At 36.7% G+C, this 24,151-nt stretch overlaps 2 protein-coding genes across 3 annotated transcripts in view; one reads left to right on the top strand and one right to left on the bottom strand.

Moving 5' to 3' along the window:
* Window positions 1-24,151, bottom strand: part of GTF2F2 (general transcription factor IIF subunit 2) — a 133,783-nt gene that overhangs the window by 54,358 nt on the left and 55,274 nt on the right. For both annotated transcript variants that reach the window (XM_087865131.1, XM_045796778.2), the window contains one exon: window positions 6,420-6,501. In XM_087865131.1, coding sequence (XP_087721257.1) covers window positions 6,420-6,501 — 82 coding nt within the window. The remainder of the gene's footprint in view (window positions 1-6,419; window positions 6,502-24,151) is intronic.
* On the top strand, window positions 19,721-20,571 carry KCTD4 (potassium channel tetramerization domain containing 4). The gene has a single exon (XM_045796777.2). The coding sequence runs from the start codon at window positions 19,792-19,794 to the stop codon at window positions 20,569-20,571; it is 780 nt and encodes a 259-aa protein (XP_045652733.1). The 5' UTR covers window positions 19,721-19,791.

The raw sequence follows: 24,151 nt of genomic DNA, 5'->3' as shown, positions 1-24,151 counted from the left end.
TAACTCACGATCTTATGGTCGTGAGTTCAAGCCTCATGTTGGATACAGAGATTAGTTTTTTAAAAAAAGCCTCAAGATGCTTAAAATTACACTTAATAAAACACAAATTAAATTCTAAAAATTTTTTAGAGAGGGAGGGGGAAGGAGGTGGGATAGAATCTCAAGCAGACTCCCCACAGAGCACAGAGCCCAATAGGCAGGGCTCATTCTCAGGACCCCTGAGTTCATGACCTTAGCCAAAATCAAGAGTCAGATGCTTAACCGACTGAGCCACCCAGGCGCCCCATAAATTTTAATTAGCATATCAAATGTGAGTTGATATTGAACAGATTTACATTTACCAATTTGAAATAAATTTCTTCCTAATAAAATATCATTTAGATCCATCCAAATTTATGTCAGATAAAGGAAAAGTAACAGAAGCAGTGGAATGCTTTTTCCCTTTTGTGTTTTAGGTTTTCTTGATGGCTAAATGGATGCTTGCCGGATTTTATACTATGTGATGGGATTGGACAAAGGAAAATTACAGCATAGGATTAATTTCTTTCTTGGCCTGAATTTCACTGACTGAAGGGTTCACATTTTTCTTGTGTTTACTGCCAATACTTAATTCCACCTTTATCTAAGTGAATAAAAGAATCTTACAAACTAAGAGAATCTTACTTATATTTGATTAACATGGCAGTTATAATTCTCCTAACATGTGGCTAATTTATCAGCTAAAATTTAATAGCAGACAGCTATAGTGAACACTTATTACTAAAATTAAATTCCCACTAAAGTAGCACTAATTATTCTTAAAAAGTATTATATATAAACATAAAATACACTTTGTAAATATACCCATTTATGTTGCTAAGAGTGTAATTCAGCAACAATCTGCAAATATATATACAGTAAAACCTCATTGGTTAAAGAAAAAAACCTCATTGACTTAAGGAAAGTTCTTCTTTGATAAAAAGGCTTTCTCTTCCAGTCCTCTGTAAATGGAAAACTATTTAATTCTAACTTTATATTTTGAAAATCTTTTTGTTGATGAAATATTTCTGTATTGTTTTATCATCACTTTCCCCTCTCAAAGGAAGGTATGTATGTATGTATGTGCATGTTTGTGTGTGCATACAAGCATGTGCATATGAATTGAAAAATCAATTAGTCCAGGTTTCAAGTGCAGCTCTGAGTAAAAAAAAAAAAAATTAAAGAAGCTGAATGTTGCAGATTCCTACATTCCTGTACCTAGTTTTGCCATTCCTTTCTATTGAACCCAACAAATACTTCTGGGTACTTATTATTTGTAATGCACTATGCTAAGTGCTCAGAATACAAACAGGAAGGGAGAGAGAGAGAGAGAGAGAGAGAAAAAGAAAGAAAGAGAAAACCCACAGTCCCTGTTCTTATGAAGTTCATAATCTTGTAGAAGATGCAACCATGTACACTTCAACAACAGAAAACACAGACATTCATATGTACCGTTAAACAGAATAAGTACGTATGTGGGAATGTACAAAAGGGCGTGGCAGATCCTAACTGGAGTGGGGAGTGGAAGATATGAGAAAGTTTCACTGAGTAAGTAACACCTGGGTTGGTTTGAAAAGCTCAGAAGGATCCTGGCAGAAGGCAGATGAGGTACTCTAGGTAGAGGATGCAGCATAAAACTTGAAAGTGCCCAGCACATCCAGGATAACAACGTGTAGTGTGATAGAACCAGCTGATGTCCGTCAAAAGGAGAACAGCTAAAAATAAAGCCAAAAAGTGAGACAATAGCCAGATCATCCAAAAACTCAAATATCATTAAATGGGACCAGGCAGTCAGAAGAGGCCCAGAAAACCTTGGATGGTATGTGTGAAATATCCAGGTGCTGGATATCTTAAGTATTGACCTGCCAATTCTGTTCTCAAACACTTCTACTTTGATGTCACCTCCATTGGGAAATCTGCCTTTCCATTTGATCAACAGCACCACCATATTTCTATTTCTCCTATTATACGGTCAGTAAATAGATGTTTTGGATAATCTGGTGTATGGGTGTGTGTGTGTGTGTGTTCCTTCAGGTTCAAAAACTATAAACTCTCTGGAGCAAGAACTAGTGATTTTTTTTTTAAATTGAGCCTTACCTCAGTGATCACATTCGGCATTTGAAAGTGTTGAATAACGATGAACAAAATACAGTTTGACCCTTGAATGGCACAAGTTTGAACTGCAAAGGTCCACTTATACATGGATTTTTTTTTTTTTACAATGCAGTACCATAAACGCATTTTCTCTTCCTTATGATTTTCTCAACATTTTCTTTTCTCTGGCTTGCTTTATTGTAAGAATACAGTAATAATACATATAACATACAAAATACGTGTTAACTGACTGTTTAGGTTATTGGTAAGGCTTCCAGGCAACAGTAGGCTATTAGTAGTAGTTTTGGGGGAGTCAAAAGTTAAACATGGAGTTTCAACTGTGCAAAGGGTTGACACCCCAACCACGTTGTTGTTCAAGTGTCAACTGTACAAGAGATACAATTTATGGCTTATATTACTTTCCTATCTTGATTAATTTACCCATCAGTACTCTTCTTGCAGTTTAAGTACTTTCTGCCTTTTTAAGTTTTAATGTAAACTGTCAACCAGGATTTATACTAAAATGGACATGGGAATGAATTATAAGGCCTCTCCTATCCCTCTCCCTTCATCAGTCTGAGGATTCGTAACAGAAGCACACCTAGGTCACAACACAAGAACCACCACTACCAGTCTGGTCCTAGAGAAATCCCCTGTCTCACAGCCACTTGAGGAGATGAGTTCATTAAGTCCTATCAACTCTACCTCCAAATATCCTCAAAACCTTGTCCTTTCATTTCCCTTCTGATTAGAACCATTTTGTTTAGTCATTTAGACATTTTGCACCTGGGTTATTACATCAGCCTCTAGGTTATCCCCTGCTTTCGGTCTTACATTATGGCCAGAATGACCTATCCAAAACAGAAATCCCTTTGCTTTCCACAGAGCTTAGACTTCTTCAGTGCCTCTCTAATAGCCAAACCACCTACTACATGTCATGAACTATTTTTTTAAAGATTTATTTGAGAGACAGAGAGAGCATGCACGTGAGCATGAGTGGGGGCGGTGGGGGGGCAGGGGCAGGAAGGGCAGAGTGAGAAGAAGCAGACTCCCTGCCAGAGAGCCAGACATGGGGTTCATCCCAGGACCCTGGGATCATGACCTGAGCCAAAGGCAGATGCTTAACCAACTGAGCCACCCAGGTGTGTGTGTGGTATGTGTGTGTAAGTGAACAAAACAGATGACTGTGTGCACATGTGTGCACACCAAAGAACCAAACATGGAAGTTTAAACTACACTAGAGCAAAGACAGCAATAAATATAAGTAAATTATATAGGATATTAGGAGTAATATGGTCTTTAAGAAAATACAAGTATAGAAAGAAGTAAGTCGGTCAATGTAGGCCTTATTGGAAAAGTAGAATCTGAGAAGAGACTTGAAAAAAGCAAGGAATGAGCCATGCAGTTATCTGCAGAAAGGATGTTCCACGCAGAAAAGAAAATCTGGTGTAAAGGCCCTAATAAGGAAGTCCTTAGAGTGCTCAGGACTGCTAGGAGCTCAGGGTGGTTAGAGCAGAGTAAGTAAGGGGGAGCAAGGGGAGAGGAGGTGAGGATGGGGAGAAGTGGGAAGGAGTAGGAGGGTGATCGTGTAGATCCCTGCAGAGAACTGCAAGGACTCGAATTTTACTCTGAGTAATGACGGAAGCATTGCAAGTAACCCGTGAGCAGAGGAATGGCATGACTTGACAGATTTTAGAAGAACTGCTCTGGCTAGTGTGCTGGCAGCAGACTAGGGTGGGGCAGGGACAGAAGCAGGAATGCTGCTAGGAGGCTACTGCAGTGACCGAGGTGAGACTTCATGGCAGATCATGTGGGTGGTGAGAAACGGTCAGACTGTAGATGTGTCATATTTGGAAGGTACGGTCAATAAGAGTTTTCTGACACACTGAATGTGAGTATGAGAGAGGACTCAAGAATGCCACCAAAATTTTTGGACTAAGAAAACAGGAGAACAGAGTTTGTACTCAGATAAGAAAGACCACTGGTAGAGCAGATTTTGGGGGAAAGCCTGGGAGAACGGTTTTTCATGTATTTAAAATGTCTCCTGGACATTCAACCAGGTTTTTGAAATACAAGTTTGGAGCTCAAAAGAGAGGTCTAGGCTGGAAATTCTGTTTGTTCTGCCTCCAACAAATCCCACATTCCAGGCTCGCAGAACTACAAAAAGGTTCCCAGTGTCTTCCCCAAGTCTTTATGCGTGCATCTCTCTGTGTTTAGAGTGTGCTTACTCCTGCCTTTTTCCGCTTGGTCAGAAAAATCTCAGCGCTCAAGACATGCCACGTATCATCTATTTTATGAAACTCACATGATTATCATCTCCTGAATCATCCTGTTTCCTTAAGTCACTTAAGTAACTGAAATATGTAATGGCTGGTCCCAGCACACTCAAAAGGGTAAACAATTTTTATATCTTTTGGTAAGAAAAAAAGTAGCCATTTCATTAACACAACAGGCAACTTGCCTAATCTCATCATCAGAAATCTTTAGAAACCTTTAAAGATAATTAGGACCACAAAAAAAGATCCTGGCAAGCAGCTCAGTAACCAGATTTTGCAATTTCAATAATTATTTGAAGAAGATAAGTCTTCAAAAACACACATTGTATGATCAACTTTATAGGCTAAACACAAAGAGAGAAACACCTTCTGCCTGTGTTCCGAAGTTATTTGCAGCTATAAAAAATTTTTATTTTGATTGTCATCCTTTTACTTGCCCTGGGGAGGCATTTAAATGAGAAGAATTATTAGACAAGAAAACAGTCTTTTTGTTTCGTTCCTGAGAGACACACTCTAATCTAATTGAGAAAGGAGGGAAATTAAAAAGATGATGTGACATTAGAGAGGATGCAGCTCAGGCAGCCACCTTTTTTTTTAAAGATCTATTTATTTATTTGAGAGAGAGAGTGTGTGCATGTGTGGTGGGGACGCAGGGGCAGAGAGAGAGAGAATCTTTAAGCAGACTCCATGCTGAGCGGGGAGCTTGACCTGGAGCTCAATTCCATGACCCTGAGATTACCACCTGAGCTGAACCAAGAGCTGGATGCTTAACTAACTGCACCACTTCTATCTGTGAGAACACTGATATCCAGAAAGGCTACTGCTACCCCCTGAACAGTATGTTCCCCATTATGAGCTCTGTATAGCTATAATCCGCTAAAATATAAGTTCCATGAGGGCATAGAGTTTTGCCTGTTTTGTTCACTACTCTTTCATGCAGTAAGTGCTGAATGAATGAACAAACTTGTAATTCTGAAGTACACAGGGTTGAAATACATTCAATATAAAGTATAAAACAAGGGGTGCCTGGCTGGCTCAGTCGATAGGGCACGTGACTCTTGATCTTGGGGTTTTGAGTTTGAGCCCCACAGGTGGTGTAGAGTTTACTTAAAATTTTAAAAAATTTAAAAAGCATTTCTTCAGGGTTTAAAAAAATTGCTCGTTGGAAGTCATAAAATTTGGAGTATCAAGAATTTGCAATCATCATCTTCAAATATTAATTACAAAATGTTAACCATGTACAACAGTGGGGGAGAGGGGACCTTATACGAAATCTCTAACAAAGTAGTAAGTTCATAAAAAGTTCTCTGTAAATCAAGAGAAAAGGATGATATTCTATCAACTATACTTGCTTTATAATGTATGGTATTTTAGAAATGTTCATTATGGGAAAATTACAGGCTTTAAAAATAAAATAGTACAAATACCTTATTATGTGTCTTTAAAGAATCAAGATCTATAAAGATGACTAGAAAAAGCAGTAAAAAAAGCTTGACTCCAGGTTATATTAAGAGAGTAGCTTAAAACATCCCAAATAAACAGCCCAGGTTCTGAAAGTTCCCTTGCCAAAGAAACTCTTGTTTTTTTTTTTTAATTGAAGTATAATTGACAAATACCATTATATTAGTTTCAGGTATACAACATAATGATTTGAAATATATATACATTGTAAAATGATCACCACGATAAGTCTAGTTAACATCTGTCACCATATTTACAAATTTTCTTCTTGTGATGAGAACTTTTAAGATCTATTCTCTTAGCAACTTTCAAACATGCAAAATAATAAACTTTCAAATATGCAAAATAATAATATTAACTATAGTCACCATGCTGTACATTATATCCCCAGGACTTATTTATTTTATAATTGGAAGTTTGTTCTTACTTAGTTTTAAAACAAAACAGCCTTGGAAGAAAACACTTTCAACATAACCACAGTTTTCATGTAGTTAATAAGCAAACTAATATATGTATTTCAATTCCCAAAAGGAAATATCAGGTATTATTTCAAAGTTAAAGAACACCAACCTCTTTAATCTCATGTAGTTTTCACTGGCAGCAGGTCGGCATTCAGCTCTTTGTACCACTATTCCTTCCAATGAAAGTTTATCTTGAAAGAAAAAAAAATTAACAAATGTATTCAGAGATAACACTGACCATTTTTAAGATTTTACTCTGACATACTAACCACAGTAATAATTAGAATTAAGTGTAATAATAAAAATCAAGGAAACAAAAGGACTACTTTTAAGTTTATAGTAGCATCATTAGAATAGAGAAAAACCTTACTCTTGGCTAGTAAAAAACTGAGCTTGTCAGGTTTGTTTCCTGGGCTGCTGCAGCCCCTTGACAATAACAACTTTTATATACTTAACTCGTTCTAAAGAGGGTGGCTTAATAGGGCATAAAATCAAATTTTAAAAATTTGAAGGGAGGGGCGCCTGGGTGGCACAGCGGTTAAGCATCTGCCTTTGGCTCGGGGCGTGATCCCGGCGTTCTGGGATTGAGCCCCACATCAGGCTCCTCCGCTATGAGCCTGCTTCTTCCTCTCCCACTCCCCCTGCTTGTGTTCCCTCTCTCGCTGGCTGTCTCTATCTCTGTCGAATAAATAAATAAAATCTTAAAAAATAAATAAATAAAAATAAAAATTTGAAGGGAGTGGAGACTGCATCATCTTTGGCAGAGAAGTACCTTCTAAAAACCCAGCTAGTCTAAACCACTAAAATCAAAGATAATATATATATCTGTATGTATGCAAATAAAATTCTAGAATACACTGTGACTAGACGCTAGCCTAGAAAATACTATAAATGGGGCAGGTCATTGTCTAGGCTATACTGGGTATCACTTCTGCCTGCCAGTTGCTCTGACTTCTATTTTCCAGCAGATTTTTTAACTTGGGTGTGTCCAAACTAGAGCTTTAACTGCTATTGATATTTGTCCAAACAGAAGGGCAATTCTCCCTCCCATTAGTAAGAATTCTTATGGTGACCGACACAAAATTCAAGAGAAACCAAAACGGTAAACAAAAGCTAGCACTTACTAGGTGACTACTAGGCACCAAACACTGTGATAAAATCACTTTACAGACCTTATTTTGATAGTACATATATGACTATCCCATGATGCTCACAGCTCTCCTACAGTCTGGAAATTAGGAAGCTATGGTTCAGTCTTAATTCAATGAGAATTCACCCAGGTTTTGAGAAGAGATTCAGGAAATCCTTTGGCTCATCAGCAATGCATTTATGATTCATTCATCTCTTCAGGGCAAAAGACTTTGTGCATTCCACTAACATTAACTAAGTGCCTACTATGTAAAGGGCACCACCTAAGCATTTGGAATCAAAGATGAGTAAGACATGGTACTCTTTTCAAGAAGCATACAGTTTGCTGGGGGGAGAGAGATAAATGGACCAAAATGTACAGCGCAGATAGTACCATGCCCACATGATTTATATTAGAAAATCTTCCTCATAGTACTTTTCTTGATTTTGTCTCCAAACCCCAAGAGACTCCTTACAATAGCCCCTAAATGTGATGCATGGGTAATTCAATAGTTGAAGAGTCCCTCAATGCAACATGTGCAACTAATCTCAAGTACAGGCTATCAGATGTCTGGAAAAAGCAATGATGAGAAGCATGCCTACCTTATACCAAAATGTCAGGAAGGAAACAAAGCCATAATTATTTTAAATTAAATTTAAATGTCTAAAAATAATTTCCTCTTATTAATCAATTTAGTAAGATTGAGATTAAAATCTGAATTTCCCAATTCTTGTATTTGCATTTGCCTTTCCACTGAAGCTGAAAATTCTATCTAGAAAAATTATTGTCATAACCATATCAAGATTTGGGAAATTTCTATGTATAAAGTATCTTATTTATTTTTTTAAGATTTTATTTATTTGACAGAGAGAGACAGTCAGCGAGAGAGGGAACACAAGCAGGGGGAGTGGGAGAGGAAGAAGCAGGCTCCCAGTGGAGGAGCCTGATGCGGGGCTCGATCCCAGAATGCCGGGATCACACCCTGAGCCAGAGGCAGATGCTTAACGACTGCGCTACCCAGGCGCCCCGTATGTATAAAGTATCTTAAATGCATGAGAAAGACCTCTATTAAAACATAAATTATCCTTTTTAAAAAACTAAACAAATTTAGAATACCATACCATCCCTGAGAATAATTTACTTATATATCCAGGTGTTTAGCTGAATACTAAAAGAGCTATCTGTTAATACCATCTGTGACTGTTTCCCCACTCATTTAAAGCAGTATCTACTTCAGGTAGATAGGCTGAATTTAATTTTTAAAGGATTCTGCTGTCAATGTTCTCCACATAATACCTGAAAGAGTAAGAAGTTTCCAAAGCACCTGCCCATATCAACTTGGCCACTACTCTCATCACTATTCTTCAATCAAGGTCACTCTCACAAAGCAATAAAATTCACTTCCCCAAACCATAATTTCCGGTCCATCACATCCCCTTTTCAAATCTGAAATAGCTTTCCCGTGCTTCTCAAGTGAAAGAAAAGTCTTAATCATCTGCAATGAATCTTCCCACTGATTGGCTGCTCTTAAATAATCCCACATCTCTGTTAGCTCATTCCCCTTCTCCTTTCAAATAAATTTTAAAAAGCCAACTTACTTTTATGATAAAGCCTCCTAAGCAAGATTTAAAGCCTTCACACACTTTTTAAAGCCTCATAGGATAATGTTTTCATATTCTTTCCACCAACCATGCTTCTTAAACGTTGCTTAAGGTTTCGGGGGAAAGGTATTAAATACTGCATTATATTTTAAAGGCATCTGAAAGCACCCATTTGCACACCACTGCTGTTTATTACAGGTCATGTTCATTAATACAGGAACCCTCATGTAAAACCACTTTGTTGGCCCAGTTTAAAATACCACAAATACTTGAAACACATCAGGAATAATAAAGATAAATAAAACATGGCTCCTGTCCTGAAGGAGTACAGAGTCTAGTGCAGCCATTCAAATGATTTGTGACAAATATTTTTAAAAAGTATTGAGGGCCCCCAAAGAGCTTTTATGTGGGTTGTATCTTTTGCTATTTATCATAGTTATAGTTCCTAATATATGTTTAGAAAATCAGAACTGAAAAAGGCAAAAAGGCTTGGTATTATTATGAATAATAGTTTTGATTTTACAGACCCCTTAAAAAGGTCTCGGGAATCCTTCTACCGAGAAGTTTCCAGATCACATTTTAAGAGCTTCTGGTCTAGTGGGAAGATATGACAGGTATATAAATCATTTTAATACACCAGGATCACTTTTAATAGACCTCCGCTTATCCCACTTCTAGATTACCAACGCTCTCAAGTCCTCTCTTTTAAATACAGTGACAGATGCCCACAGCTTGCCCATAGCGGGTAGTTAGGTTCATCTCTAATACTCCCACACGCTTCTGCTCTAACTATATTAGAACTTGTTTATGCTAGTTTTACTGTTAGTAATTATGCAATTTGATTATATATTATATAATCCCATTAATTATGAGTACGGGGGAAGGAGATATTTCTATGAAAACCAGGTTTAATGCTTTGGCAGGACTTAATATAAAATTAAGTTGCTAAAAAAACTACTGTCAAAGTAGGTACTGGAGAGAGAACAGGAGACTAGAAGAGAAACATAAAAGTCTAGAGGGATTCTGCACTCGTGTTGTTTCAGTGTCTAAATTTTTGCTCCTTTCTAAGAAGCCAAAATTGTAAATCTAGATTACGGATTAAATTTTCCCAAGAAAGAGAAAGCAGATGCTCAATCAGCATATTATACTGAAATCAAAGGCCTTATCTTACATGTGCACTGGTAGCTAAATCTACATTTTAACTCTTCAAGTAAAATGTTTAAGGCAGTAGGAATGCATATTAATAAATATCATTTCATGATTCTCTACTTTTGAATTTATCTGACAGACAGACTGGTCCTTTCCTACGGGCTGTGGGACTACACTGCACAAAGAAGAATTTTTTAAGGGTTATAAGACAGACACACAGGTGAGGCAGAAGGACACTGAAGGTGATGGGAACAGAGTGAACAATGGTTTTTGTCTCCTCCCTCTGTGTGTTTGTCCCTCTCTCTCTGTATTTCAAACTAAAGGACCCACACTGGAATTGGATTCTGTGAAATATTCCAGAATCTTTCCTAATTTTTTCTCCCTCCACCCCCCACCTTTTTTGCTAGATCCATTTACTTACTGGTTTCTGTTACTTGTAACCAAAAGAATCTTAATGAGTATGAACGCACACCATTGGTAATAGTATTTTATTTATCTATACCCCACCACCTACTTTCAGAAAAAAATTGAAAGTTTTAAAGGGTAAATATACAAAACACATACCATAAAAAAAAGAACTTAAGAGTTTCTAGTTCTGATCCTGTCACTAAATAGTGATGTCACTTTGGCGAGGCTACTTCATATCTCTGAGCCTCGGCATTTACGTAATGAAGTTACTGGGATATCTCAGATCTAGTTCCAACTCTCTTCCACTTAAAAAACGGGCCTTCTCTTCCAAGTGGAGATGTTTTATCATTTCATTAGTGTTTACTTTGTTTGCACTTATATTTCCTAAAAGACTTAGATATATTTAAATTTTCTTTGAGGAGAAATTAGAAATTGTTTCCAGGAACAACAACAAAATGTCAAGAAACTTCTGCTTTAAGCTAGACTTTCCTGCTCTTTAGCTCAACTGAGATAGACTATGTTGAAGAACTCAAGAAAAATAACTGACAGGAACTTTTCACAAGTTAAGGGCATGCCTAGTTGAAACAAGTTACAGTAATAAACAAGCAGGGAGGGTGTTTATTAGCATTGGCATGTAATTAATGATAGCAGGTATGTTAGGAAGTTGTTAGGCATCAGGAAGTTATAGGCGCTCTTTTCCACAAGGCCACTCTGGATCCAGTTCAATGTGGAGGCCTTTAAGAACACTTCCAACTCCAGTTAAAACACAGATAAGTGGCTGGGACCAAGATTTGGGCTGTTCCTTACAACTTTTGAAGCTACTTTCCTGATTCTTATTTGTATCACATCTGTGTCTATCATCTGGATAAAGGACTGAAGAAAAAATATTTCCACAGAGCAAGTGAATTTAAAAAGGTAAACTATTTTTAATATTCCTACTAGTTTCCAATCCTTTCATTTAAAATCTTTTCATGGAAGTTTTTTGCCTGTGGTTCACAGGTAAGTAAGGCCTATCAATATAAACTACTTGGCATCTCAACAAACCAGTTAGGCAAACTTGCAATCTCTTTATTATTAAAAAGGTGATCCTTATTCTATTCAAATTTGTGAACTGATGTTCTGATCTCTATTTAACCTTCAAATATTTTAGGCATAAAAGATCATGTTCTGATTTCAGTAAACCTACAGAGTTAGGACTTGATTATTTACCTCAAAAGTAACAAATGAGCAATCATATAAATATTCCCCCAAAGTTATCTATTTATGTAATATGTTTTCATATAATATTCAAATTACAAATATGCCTAATACACTGGAAATTCCCAATTCTAACCAAATACTGAAACCATATTTTGAGGACTAGACCTAAGATTTAGAAAACATCTCAACTTCCTCTTAGTACTATTCTTCAACTGCTCACCTGCGGACTAGAAGAAAGAAGGCTGTATATACATTCCTATACAAGAGACATTGTAATGCTGATCAAAACGTATCTGTGAATGACAAGAGTAGTTGCCCAGGAGCAGAAAGAAAACTGGTTAGCTAACATATAAAAATCAAAGATGGAGGCCTTGGGGCACCTGGGTGGCTCAGTCAGTTAGGCACCCAACTTCTGATTTCCGCTCAGGTTACGACCTCAGGGTCATGAGATGGAGCTGCGTCGTCGGGGTCTGTGCTCAGTGGGAAGTCTGCTTGAGATTCTCGCTCGCCCTCTACCCCTCCAGCTCTACCCCTCCCTGCCGCACCCCTCACTCTCTCTCTCTCAAATAATAAATAAATCTTACCAAAAAAAAAAAAAAGATGGAGACCTTAAAGGCACAAAGGAATCTGGACTATTCTATCAGTCTACAGAAGCCATTAACAGACTTCTGATCAAAGAAATAAGTTAGTGAATGAGCTTAAGAATATTTTTGTTTTAACGTTTACAAGGCAAGTCCACAAGTTATTTATTGCTCCTCCTGTATTTCTGATTACAGTCTCCTTTATGATTGTTACATCATATATATAATATAGCTAATATAAAAACCTCTTGAATACAGATGTGGGCATGACATTTTGATGTATAAACAGACATAATCCCTAATCTCAAAGTTGCTTTCAAGAGTTAAGAGGCTGGATAAAACCCAGAAATAAAATACAGCTTTATAAAAAACATAAGTAATGTTGTGTTGTAATAATAAATGAAAAAGGGCAAGGAAATCCTAATACCACAATATTTTATCTTAGTTAGACCTTCATCAAAGCTGCAACCCAGCTTTGGCTGCTGCACTTGAAATTAGGGATAATTTTTTAAAAATAGCAAAAGTGATTAAATGGATAAGAAAAACAAATTGTTCCAGGAAAGATAATTTTCCAAGACTTTCACTAAACTATTATTATTAAATAGTGCCAAACACTGTGCTGGATAAGATGAGTGATACCAAGAAAGAAAAATACAGATCCTTGCACTTAGAAAGACTGCAATATATAGGTGAGAGATACAATATTAATGAAATAGTTATAGACAATCCAATGGCACATATTTTTATATCAACTAATATGATTCAAGTTTCATTAATTTCAGCTTCAGTAACTCCTGTTCTCCTCACTATGTTTAATTGGTAATAGTAGTGATGCCATACACAAGTTTAGTTCTTTATAAATTTCAAGATACTTTAATGGTTAAGTGCCCTCGCACAACTACAGGGTAGAAATTAGGCCCCCATCATTAAGAACTCCTTTGAGATAAGTTCCCTTTCCCAAATTCATTGATTTCCTTAATATGGTGGTTCTTCAACTCTGCTTAATCATTAGAATCACCTGGGGAGCTTTTTAAAAACTACTGGGCCCAAAGCCAGAGGTTCTATTCTAACTGGCTTGTGAGGAGGGCAAGAGATGGTGGTATTTTTATGTCAGTAGGTAATTCTAACATGCAGTAGCCAGAGTTTAAAACTGCTGCCCTAATATTTTTGTTCCTCACCTCCAGGCCCCCTTTCTTCCTCTCCCTGCATCTCTACTAATTTTACTTTCTGGTGGTATGAAGGTAGTAGAGCTCACAGAACTGCTCAAATATTTCATCAACTCTAAGACAACATCAACTATAATATACATTATTTTATATGCCACTAAGACAAAACACTGCCATGATTTTAAGACATAACCTGATTTCAGAAATGTTACATGTGAAAAAATGTGCAACATGGAAGAGTGCTCCGTCCCTAATTTACAATCACTATACTCTAAGAAACTGCATTTGTTCGAATGAACCATCATATCCTGTCCTGCTGTTCAGGCCCCCTTCTCCTTCCTCCACACCATAAAAAAGACAAGAAGATCTAAAGAAAAGAGGATAACAAGGGATGGTGAGTGGTAGGGGACAGCATTTAGGACAATAGACTTTTTTGCTCGCAGATTTTTTTTTTTTTAATCAGATTTGTTTATTTATTTGAGAGAAAGAGTGCACACAAGCATGGGGAAAGGGTAGAGAGAAAGGGACAGAATCTTCAGCAGACACCCCATTGAGCGGGGAGCCAGACATGGGGTTCCATCTCACAACCCTGAGATCATGACCTGAGCTGAAATTAAGAATCGAACGCTTAACCCACTGAGCCACCCAGGCACCCCTGGTCGTTGATTGAATAAAATATCACCTTTATAAGTTTTCAAAGTCATGTCCCTCATTTTGAGATTATAGATAGTGGTTATTAACATTTTAAAAATATCTTCTTCCCAAAGAGAAGGCAAAATTCCATTTTGCTAAATAGCCTTATAAAAATGAGTTCTATACAATAATATAATTTCAGTGTTCATTTGATGGCTCATGAAAATGCTTTGCTCATCTGGTTACAACAGAATTTTCCAGTGAATAATAATGCATAGGCTACACTTCAAAAAAAAAGAGAAAATTCATTTTAAAAAACTGAAATGACTTCCGCTTATGCAATTATAAAACACTGCTTTCCCTGAAACACTCATCTCCCAAAGTATATTTAAAATATGAATTAATATGATTTGTAAGTTGTTTTCAAAGTCATCTCAGTAATTAATGAAGAGCAAAGAAATGTGGGATGGAATTTTGTTTGAAGTTCTCATTTAATCTGTCATTTCTATTTGTGCTCCTTTTAATTCATTGTGCTTTATTCTTTGCTATACTCCTCAAATGAGGCTTAAAAGTTTGCCAATATAGCAAAGATTCCTGGACTTCTCTGAAGACTCAGTTTAACACTACGAAACACTCACAAACATATTCATCTGACTAGAATTACCCATCCAAATCACCTTCCTATCAGAGGTTATATCCAAGGGTCCTCGGAGGATTCCCGCACTCTGCATAGTTGGTTAGATACTGTGGCCTATCAGCTCCGTAGGGTAGGTGAGGCAGCACTTGTATTAGTATAATCCCAGTACCAGACAACATTTAATGCAGATAATTTTGTATTTCAAAACTAAACTAAACTTTTGGCATTCAAACAGAATTAGATTAACATGGAAAAATCGTTGATTCTTAAAATGTCAATACGTTACACTTATTATTTTTATTTTCAATTAATTTTTATTTTTAACACAGAGGCTAGAGTAAAATAGTCATAGCTGAATATCAAAACAAACGTTTCTCAAATTAAATGCTATTAAGAGGAAGCTATGAAGAAGAGGTAAGCCACACATAAAAAAAGAGAAACTTAGCTTGTGAAAGCCACAGTTCAAAGCAAAGAGGAATCAGAGGACGTAAAAGTAAGATGGCCAAGGGTTAGCCAGATTTGGGGACATGAACAGATAAAGCTATCATCATGGAGTCAGGCAGGTGGGCATCAAATTCAAGTGAGAAAGAAAGACCCAGATCAATAAACTTGAAAAAATGTGGCAAAGTCCAGGGCAGAGACAGAGTGCCAGATTTAAGTAAAAACTGACAACAGCTGCACTAACTGTAGTTGCTTTTACTTTCTAAGGTAATAGGAACTAATCTTTTTTAAAAGATAGGCAAAACACATGGAGGTAAAATCAACCAAAAAGATCTGGTATCGGTGGAGACTGTGGAGACAGAAGCACAATGTTCTTATTTTATTTTATTTTTTAAAAGATTTTATTTATTTGAGAGAGTGAGCGGGGTGAGGGTGGGTGGAGAACAGGAACGGGGGGAGGGGCAGAGGGAGATGCAGACTCCCTACAGAGCAGGGAGCCCGAAGCGACGTGGGGCTCAGTCTCAAGACCCTGAGATCATGACCTGAGCTGAAGGCAGACGCTTAACTGACTGAGCCACCCAGGTGCCCCCAATGTTCTTATTTTAAAGACAGCTCCTAAGACCAACCCTTTTCCTTGAAAAGGAGTGTTCGAATTTCATAGAGGAGTGATATGTTGAGCTTGGGGGGGGATAATCAAATCTTGTATCTTCCAACCAAGACAGATACCTTCTTGGTGAGGTTCAACTTCCTTCCATGGCATATAAATGGAGCAAGCATGTATCACGATGACATTCTCTGTCAATCACAGCAATGACAATGACCTCATTTTCCATCAGGAGCTGGTATATAAGATGGAAACTCCTCCCACTGGCCTGGAATAAGTTCTGCCTAATGCAGGTAGTGGAGGATTAGTATCATCATATTAGTGGAAGGTTTTGCTAGAATTTGATTAGGCACTGGGCCTAACTAACAGACAGATTTATACCAAGAACAGAACAATGGTACTGTTTAAATCCTCAAAGTTGGCTAAAGGGCTCTTTTATATGTGTGATTACAGAAGTTTAAGATAAAGGTGCTCTAACTCTAATAAAGGTCTAGGGTACTGAGTAGAAAACAGGGTCCCCTACCATTAAAAAAAAAACAAAACAAGGGGCGCCTGGGTAGTGCAGTCATTAGGCATCTGCCTTCGGCTCAGGGCGTGATCCCGGCATTCTGGGATCGAGTCCCACATCGGGCTCCTCTGCTGGGAGCCTGCTTCTTCCTCTCCCACTCCCCCTGCTTGTGTTCCCTCTCTCGCTGGCTGTCTATCTCTGTCAAATAAATAAATAAATAATCTTTAAAAACAAAACAAAACAACCTTCTGCCTGCAAAGGAGACGAAATCCTCAAGTCTAGTGGTCAAGTGGATCGAAGTGAGCTAATCTCTGACATGGGGGTTAAGCCTTTTGCTGGAATTGCAGTTTATATCTGCAGTAACGTGGAGAAAGATAATCACACCATGTTTTCCTTGGCATAGGTACTGAAGCATGATTTTTATAGTCTTAAGGCTGTGTGGACCTGATCGACAAAATCCAGGACAGGCTTTTCCCCACTTCCATCCACCCAAGCAGGCAAATACAAACCTAGACTAGGATAGAGAAAAGGAAACAACCTGGCTTTCTCGTAAGGGGCCGGTGTACCACAACAGGCAGCAGTGATCAACAAACAAGCGCCTGCTACTTCTGTAAGATGCAATCACGTTACCTCAAAGAGGATAATGTGGAATAACAGGGATAAAGTGAGGCCTACTGGGAGCCATTCTTCTTTTTTAAGACTGCAAGTTGGGGGCAGCAGGACACAAAAGAAAAGTGCTGTGGATTCCTATCAACTTCTAGTCTGGCACTAAGACAAAGCCTCCGTTACACTATTGTTGCCTGGCCACGGGGGCGGCAAACAAATCATACATGTCAGGTGTGTAGAAGCCAAGAACACTAAAGTCTAGAGTGAAAAAAAAAAAAAAAGTGATCAAGGGTCAGAAGCACACACTGGGGTGGTTCAGAGTCTGTCAAGGCAAGCCAGCTGAAACAAAGAACACGCACCAATAGTTTTAAAATTCACACTGCAGAAACCAGAAGTGAGTTAGCCAAGTGTAAGGCAACCCTGGAATGATGACTGAAGAGGCAGCAGTCCAACCTGCAGTAGCCCTGCCTCACCTTCCCATCCTGGGAAAGCCTGGCTTTATTTCCCCATGACGGCATCTACAAACGGGCCAAACAGGATGTGAGGAAGAAGGCCTGGTATGACCTCGTGTTCTACTACATCACTTGATTTAAACACAAAACCTGGGTCCCACCACTATACTGTAGTTATGTTCTATTGATTCTGACGTTCCATAAAGTTCATTTAAAGGGACTAGACCCACTAATGAAATTATTATGCCTTTGTTGATTCTGCTTATAACATGGTGCAGTGACTATAAACATATGAACCCCATGCATATGAACCCCAAAGTTGTACCAAAAAATATATATTCAATATTTCTTAAAAAGTCAGATCCATAGAAAAAGACTTGATTCCGAAATAAAATCAACAAACACACGAAACTGTTAGAATACGGGACACCTCAGTGCCTCAGTCAGTTAAGTGTCTGCCTTTGGCTCAGGTCATGATCCCAGGGTCCTAGGATCGAGTTCCGTGTCAGGCTCCTTGCTCAGTGGGAAGCTTGCTTCTCCCTCTGCCTGCTGCTCCCCCTGCTTGTGCTTGCTCTCTCTCTCTGACAAATAAATAAAACAAAATCTTAAAAAAAAAGAAAGAAAGAAACAGAATATAAGAGTAAACTCTTCTTAAAAGATGCAGGACTGAGAGGAAGGTTTAGTTCAAGTGCTGGCTTACCATTAACAAAATGTAAAGTTCTAGATAAAACACTAAAAACTCCAGAATGTAATTTTATTTTTGGTAAAATGAGGTTGAATTTTATGATTCCCAAGCAAAAACTCAGCTCTAAAAATGTTTATGCATTTCTAGTTTAATTTCAATGGACTTTTGATAATCTCAATGATCAATATGTTACCTGCTATAATTAGGGATACAATTTTTTATATCTAAAGAAAATCTAACAATGTTTACAGAAAATACAAGGTAAGCATTTTTAGAAGACTCTGCTCCAGTATTTCCACCAACATACAGTTGAATAATTAAAAAACACCTTTAATGTAACAGAAGTCAATTCAATATTAAATCTAATTTAATTCTGAGAATAATGTAGTTCCTCAGAATAATTTAGCAGATAGACTACTCAAATAATAGTGTACAGGGGAAAATGTTCACATTTCTTACCACTGGGCCTTTAAACTCTAGAAATGAAAGCTCAGATCTGTAAATGCTTTGGAAGGTAAGTTACAAGGGAAAGAGGAAAAAAAAAAAAAGAAAGAAACGGGAAAAACACCAGACTCAACACTGTTCCAGTTCCCCCCCCCCCCCAAAAAAAGGCAAAAAGCTGTCTTTGGCCCTTTCTCTTGCCTTTTGTAAACACTTGTGGGGGGGAGAAAACAACAACAATTAAAAAAAAAAAAAACAGTAAAATTTACCATGACACTATTTTATAGCAGGTATCCTGAATCTTTTATCTTAACACATGCACGTATGTGTAAACGCATGCGCGCACACACATATAGTTATAGTATTTTCTATAGCAGCCAAGTCTTTGTTTAGCACTGGAGCAGCTGCAGGGCAAAAGAAGCTTATGAATTTTCCATAGGAAATCTTAACAAAAAGAAATGTAAATGAATACTGCAAAGCCTGTATATTTGATGTTTTCCCTTAGGGAAATAAATAAATAAATAAATAAGAACCTTTTGTTAAAGGGCTTTAAGAAAATTTCTTCTCACATGCTAAAAATCCCCAAATCAGAATCACATGCAAATCCAATTAAATTCAAGTGCAATATCACAAATAAGACTTAAATATTCTCATTTGGGTCTCTAAAATGAGTATACCACTGTGAAATGTGTGACTTTTTATAGGAGAAAAGATTCTATACACCTACTTCCTTTCTCTTTAGGTTTCCTGTTTATGATTTGCTTTAAAAGGTGATACTAATTCAATATACATTATCCTCCAAAAGTTAACATTATTATTCAATATTAAGCTTGCCTGATTGAGCAATAACTTAAAAGACATTTAGAAATGGAAACACACTTAAACTTAGCTGGAGAATTAAACATTTGTAATTGCTTAACTGCTAAGAGGACATTCAATTTATTTTGAGCAATTTTTATTATTTCAAAGACTATACAAGAAAATCTTTAAAACAAGTTCCTTCCCCGATACAGTTAAATGCAAATTACCTTTTTTTTCCCCCTGTCTTACTCCAGAAAGCTCCCGCACACATAGCTGATACGCCACCTACTGCAAAACCGAGCTGACAGCTCAGGCGATGCTGCCAGCATTTCCATTCCATCACCAGGCTGGGGCTGAATAAAGGCGTGCTTGTGTGGTAGTGTTTCTTTTTTAAAAATCTCAAAGCCAAGAAGAACAGGCTGAAATAGCATTTTCAAAAATGGAGCGTAAAATAAACAGAAGAGAAAAAGAAAAGGAGTATGAAGGGAAACACAACAGCTTGGAAGATGCTGACCAAGGAAAGAACTGCAAATCCACGCTGATGACCCTCAACGTTGGTGGATATTTATACATTACTCAAAAACAAACACTGACCAAGTATCCAGACACTTTCCTTGAAGGTATAGTAAACGGAAAAATTCTCTGCCCGTTTGATGCTGATGGTCATTACTTCATAGACAGGGACGGACTTCTCTTCAGGCATGTCCTAAACTTCCTACGAAATGGAGAACTTCTACTGCCCGAAGGGTTTCGAGAAAATCAACTTCTTGCACAAGAAGCAGAATTCTTTCAGCTCAAAGGACTGGCGGAGGAAGTGAAATCCAGGTGGGAAAAAGAACAGCTAACACCCAGAGAGACTACTTTCTTGGAAATAACAGATAACCATGATCGCTCACAAGGACTGAGAATTTTCTGTAATGCTCCTGATTTCATATCAAAAATAAAATCTCGCATTGTTCTGGTGTCCAAAAGCAGGCTGGATGGATTTCCAGAGGAGTTTTCAATATCATCAAATATCATTCAATTTAAATACTTCATAAAGTCTGAAAATGGCACTCGACTTGTACTAAAGGAAGACAACACCTTTGTCTGTACCTTGGAAACTCTTAAGTTTGAGGCTATAATGATGGCCTTAAAGTGTGGTTTTAGACTGCTGACCAGCCTGGATTGTTCCAAAGGGTCAATTGTTCACAGTGATGCACTTCATTTTATCAAGTAATTACCTGTGTCATGAACAAAAGCAACAAGCATGCAGCCAGCAAGCTTCGGAAAACCACAGCATCAAAGGCATCCCAAATAATGTGTGCCGGGCCAGCTCTGTACTCAGAGCCCTGCTGCTAATCAATTACTGTGAGCTAACGGTATGTAAATTCTATCGCTAAAGATGTCCTTCTCGAGGGTGTTCCTGCTGATCAGACTTTTAAAAGGAAAACGATGTTCTATATATTGTAAATAAAGACTGAATGCTTTTGCTATTTGTTTATTTCTCCTGAAGCTTTCAATCAGAATGTCTTGGGTACTTGCACAATGAACAAGCATGTACATTATCTATCATTTAAGTAAATGGTAATAAAATATGTTAAGAGGCTGTAAGGTTTAAAATCCTTTCTACAAAACTACAAAGAAACTGAAGTGGTAAAAATTACTGAGAGTATAGAGATGTGCAGATGTACTAAGACAGAGCTATAGTGAAACCAAATGTAATTGTAAGAAGGTATTAAAGTTATTGATTTAATTTTAACAGCAGGCACCAAAAGCTTATTCATAATTCCTGTATTTCATACTAGAGTTATAACTGAATTGACATATTGCTGAACATTCCTAGAAAACTGCGTGATGACAATAAATAAATAAAAGCACTATTAGTTTCTTTGTTTGTATTAATAATTATAATAAAAAGTTACATCTGTCACTTTCAAAACAAAGAGTACCACTTGATGATTTCACACAATATTATGCATTGATGTAGTCAACTGGCAGGCTACAGTAACCCTGACTGGTCTTGCAACTGACAAAAATCAGCAAATTCATTTCTTTGCAGGCTGAGCTCCAACACAACATGGATAACTTAGCCTTAACAGCTTATGTGGTATCAAAATAATAAAGGAGTTCATTTTCAGAACCATCCTATGAATCTATTCATTTTTCAAGCTCAAAAATATTAAATAAGCATCACTAAACATTATTCTTATGAAAGAACCTTATTCTTTTCAATACCTATTTTGATGCTAAATCTCAAATTCAAAGTTAATTTCTTTAACCTCATGCTAAATAGGAAGCTATTTTTTAATTAAGTTTTATATATGGCTTCTCAATGAAATGCAGAAACTCAGCTCTAAATGTGAGTGCATTTCTTTCCTCTCAAAAAGCAGCTAAATAATTTCTATGCCTCTCATTTTCTTTAGCTTCTAAGAACAAATTATACCTTAAATTTGCACCTTTAAAATTTAGCCGTTAGAGCAGGTAGCTAAATTTTAATTTTAATAAATTTCCACAAAAGATTTCTGAAAATCCTGAGGTTACATAAATTAGCATATTTTGCCTAAAGTTTGCTTACACATTAAAAACTTAGAATACATTAGTAGCAAAGCTAATATTCATTCTCAGAACTCTGACTTCCACTTACAAAATCAAAGGTAATGCAAAAGTTGGCTGCATATTACTAAAGGAAATATTTTAAATTATACCAAAAAAGTCCTTTAAAAAAGCCCACATTAAAAAAAAAAAAAAAGACCAAAATTCCATATCAACCACACAATCTTCTTTTATGTTTAACAGGGGAAAAAATGTTTCTAATGAAACATCAAATTATCTCTTATGTACTCTAACACGGCTTAATCAGGATTTAAAGGAACTATGAAAATACAAAAATACAATAAAATCTACTTTAGAACAGTTCACTATAATTGAACTGTTCACATACCTCTCCAGCTTTTGAGTTGACTTTTCCTTGGCATTTGGACTTTGGTTATGAAAAAAAATGAGAATGATTTAATGTCAAAGTAAGATTTTCTCTAACAAGATTTCATTACAGATAATGAAAATAGCCCTGACATATCTTTTTACAGGAGATATCACTGAACAAATCTCCTTAGAGGTAGTGTAAGTTTTTGCATAAATTCACAAAAAGAGAATTTAACTGTCGTAACAAATTATTACCAATAGAAACCACTACTTAAAGAAATCTGTCATTCATTTTAATGTACGTCTCTAAAAGAAATCATCTCTGGATGCATTTAACTCATCCTCACACTCTTGATAGATCATAATATTCCAAAACAATTTAATAATCTAGAGGGATATTTGACTAGATTAATTACTCCTGTGTAACTTTTAATAAGTGTACCTTTTAAAATTCAGATAGATGCATTTGGATTTACATATCCAAGTGCATAAGTACTGTGTTGTAAGTATATAGAAAATATCATTTTCAATTTTCCCATTTCTTAAAATATTTAGAAATACTTTCCGTTAAAAAAGACTCAAGAAATCATATGAAATGCCAATCATAAGTCAGAGTGATGTTGTCATATTTTTGTTTGCTATCAATGAAGAATTTCTTTCTTAAATTCTTCTCACGTTCTCATTATTCTCATTGCTTCATAGAATAAATCACAAAGTGACTCTTTATCTTCTTTTTCAAAAGAAAAGTAATGAAAAACAGTTTACTTTACTTGCCACAAGCCAAACATACGTACTCTTGTATTTGGAATTACCCCATGCAATGCTTCTAGCACTGTCGTGAAAATACGAAAAATAAAAACACAGCTTATAGGGTACTATATTTCTAAAATATATATGGCCATGTGCTGAGCAAATGAAACATTTAATGAGACTTTGCAAGTAAGAAAAGAGGACTACCAACCCAGACTGAAGCTAATAATACTAATGAAGCTTGTTGGTTTTTTTAAAGAAATTTCATTACAGCTCCATCGCTATTTTAAAGATGATATTAAAAGATAATGTTTATTGTTTCATTACATGCCTGACACCACGCTAAGGAACATACATGATCTCAATTAATCCTCACAATGACCCTAAGAAAGGTACTATCATTTTTTCCTTCTTTCAGGTGAAGAAAAAGAAACTTACGAGGGCTAAGGAACCTAAGATCATACAGTTATTAAGAAGTAAAAGTGAATCCAAGACTTGAAATCCAGGTATACTAGCTCCAGAGCCAGCAGGAACTGTGTCTGCTTTTGCCAGCCACTTAATCTCTAATACTTAGAACCTGGCATAAAACAGGCGTTCATGAAGTATGTGCTGAATACAGAGTACCAAAACCCTGGTTTGCCTCGCTTGATAAAATCTCACAATGCAGGTACTCGTAAAATGTTGAGTGACAAACTCAACTACGGGAAAGCAAATAATATGTTTAATATCACGTTGGGTCATTTAAAGAACATGAGATGAATCATCTCACAAGAATAAAGGATAGCCCAAATTTGTCTCTTAGTAAATCTAGATTTTCATATAACAAGTTTGCGGAAAAGGAGGTTAACTTTTTAGGACTTGTACAGTCCGCAGAATGGACATATTGTGAAGAAAAAATACAGCACACATGAGCACTGAAGTCAGACCTGGATTCAAATGCAATCAACCTTCACTAACTTGCTTACAGGATGTAAGCAAGATTCTTAACTTCTTTGAACTTCAACATCCTCATAACAAAATGGAGATAATGATTTGTTGACAGACCTTTTATAAGACTTAAAAGAAATTTTAATTTATATGTAAAGTGCCTCACCCACTACAGACTTTCAGTAAGCACTGGTTATTATCTTATCCAGTATAAAGAT

The sequence above is a fragment of the Ursus americanus genome, chromosome 10 (assembly GCF_024610735.1).
Source record: "Ursus americanus isolate L20-20 chromosome 10, mUrsAme1.1.p, whole genome shotgun sequence".
Taxonomy (NCBI): Eukaryota; Metazoa; Chordata; class Mammalia; order Carnivora; family Ursidae; genus Ursus; species Ursus americanus.
This window is presented reverse-complemented; position numbering and strand designations above follow the sequence as displayed.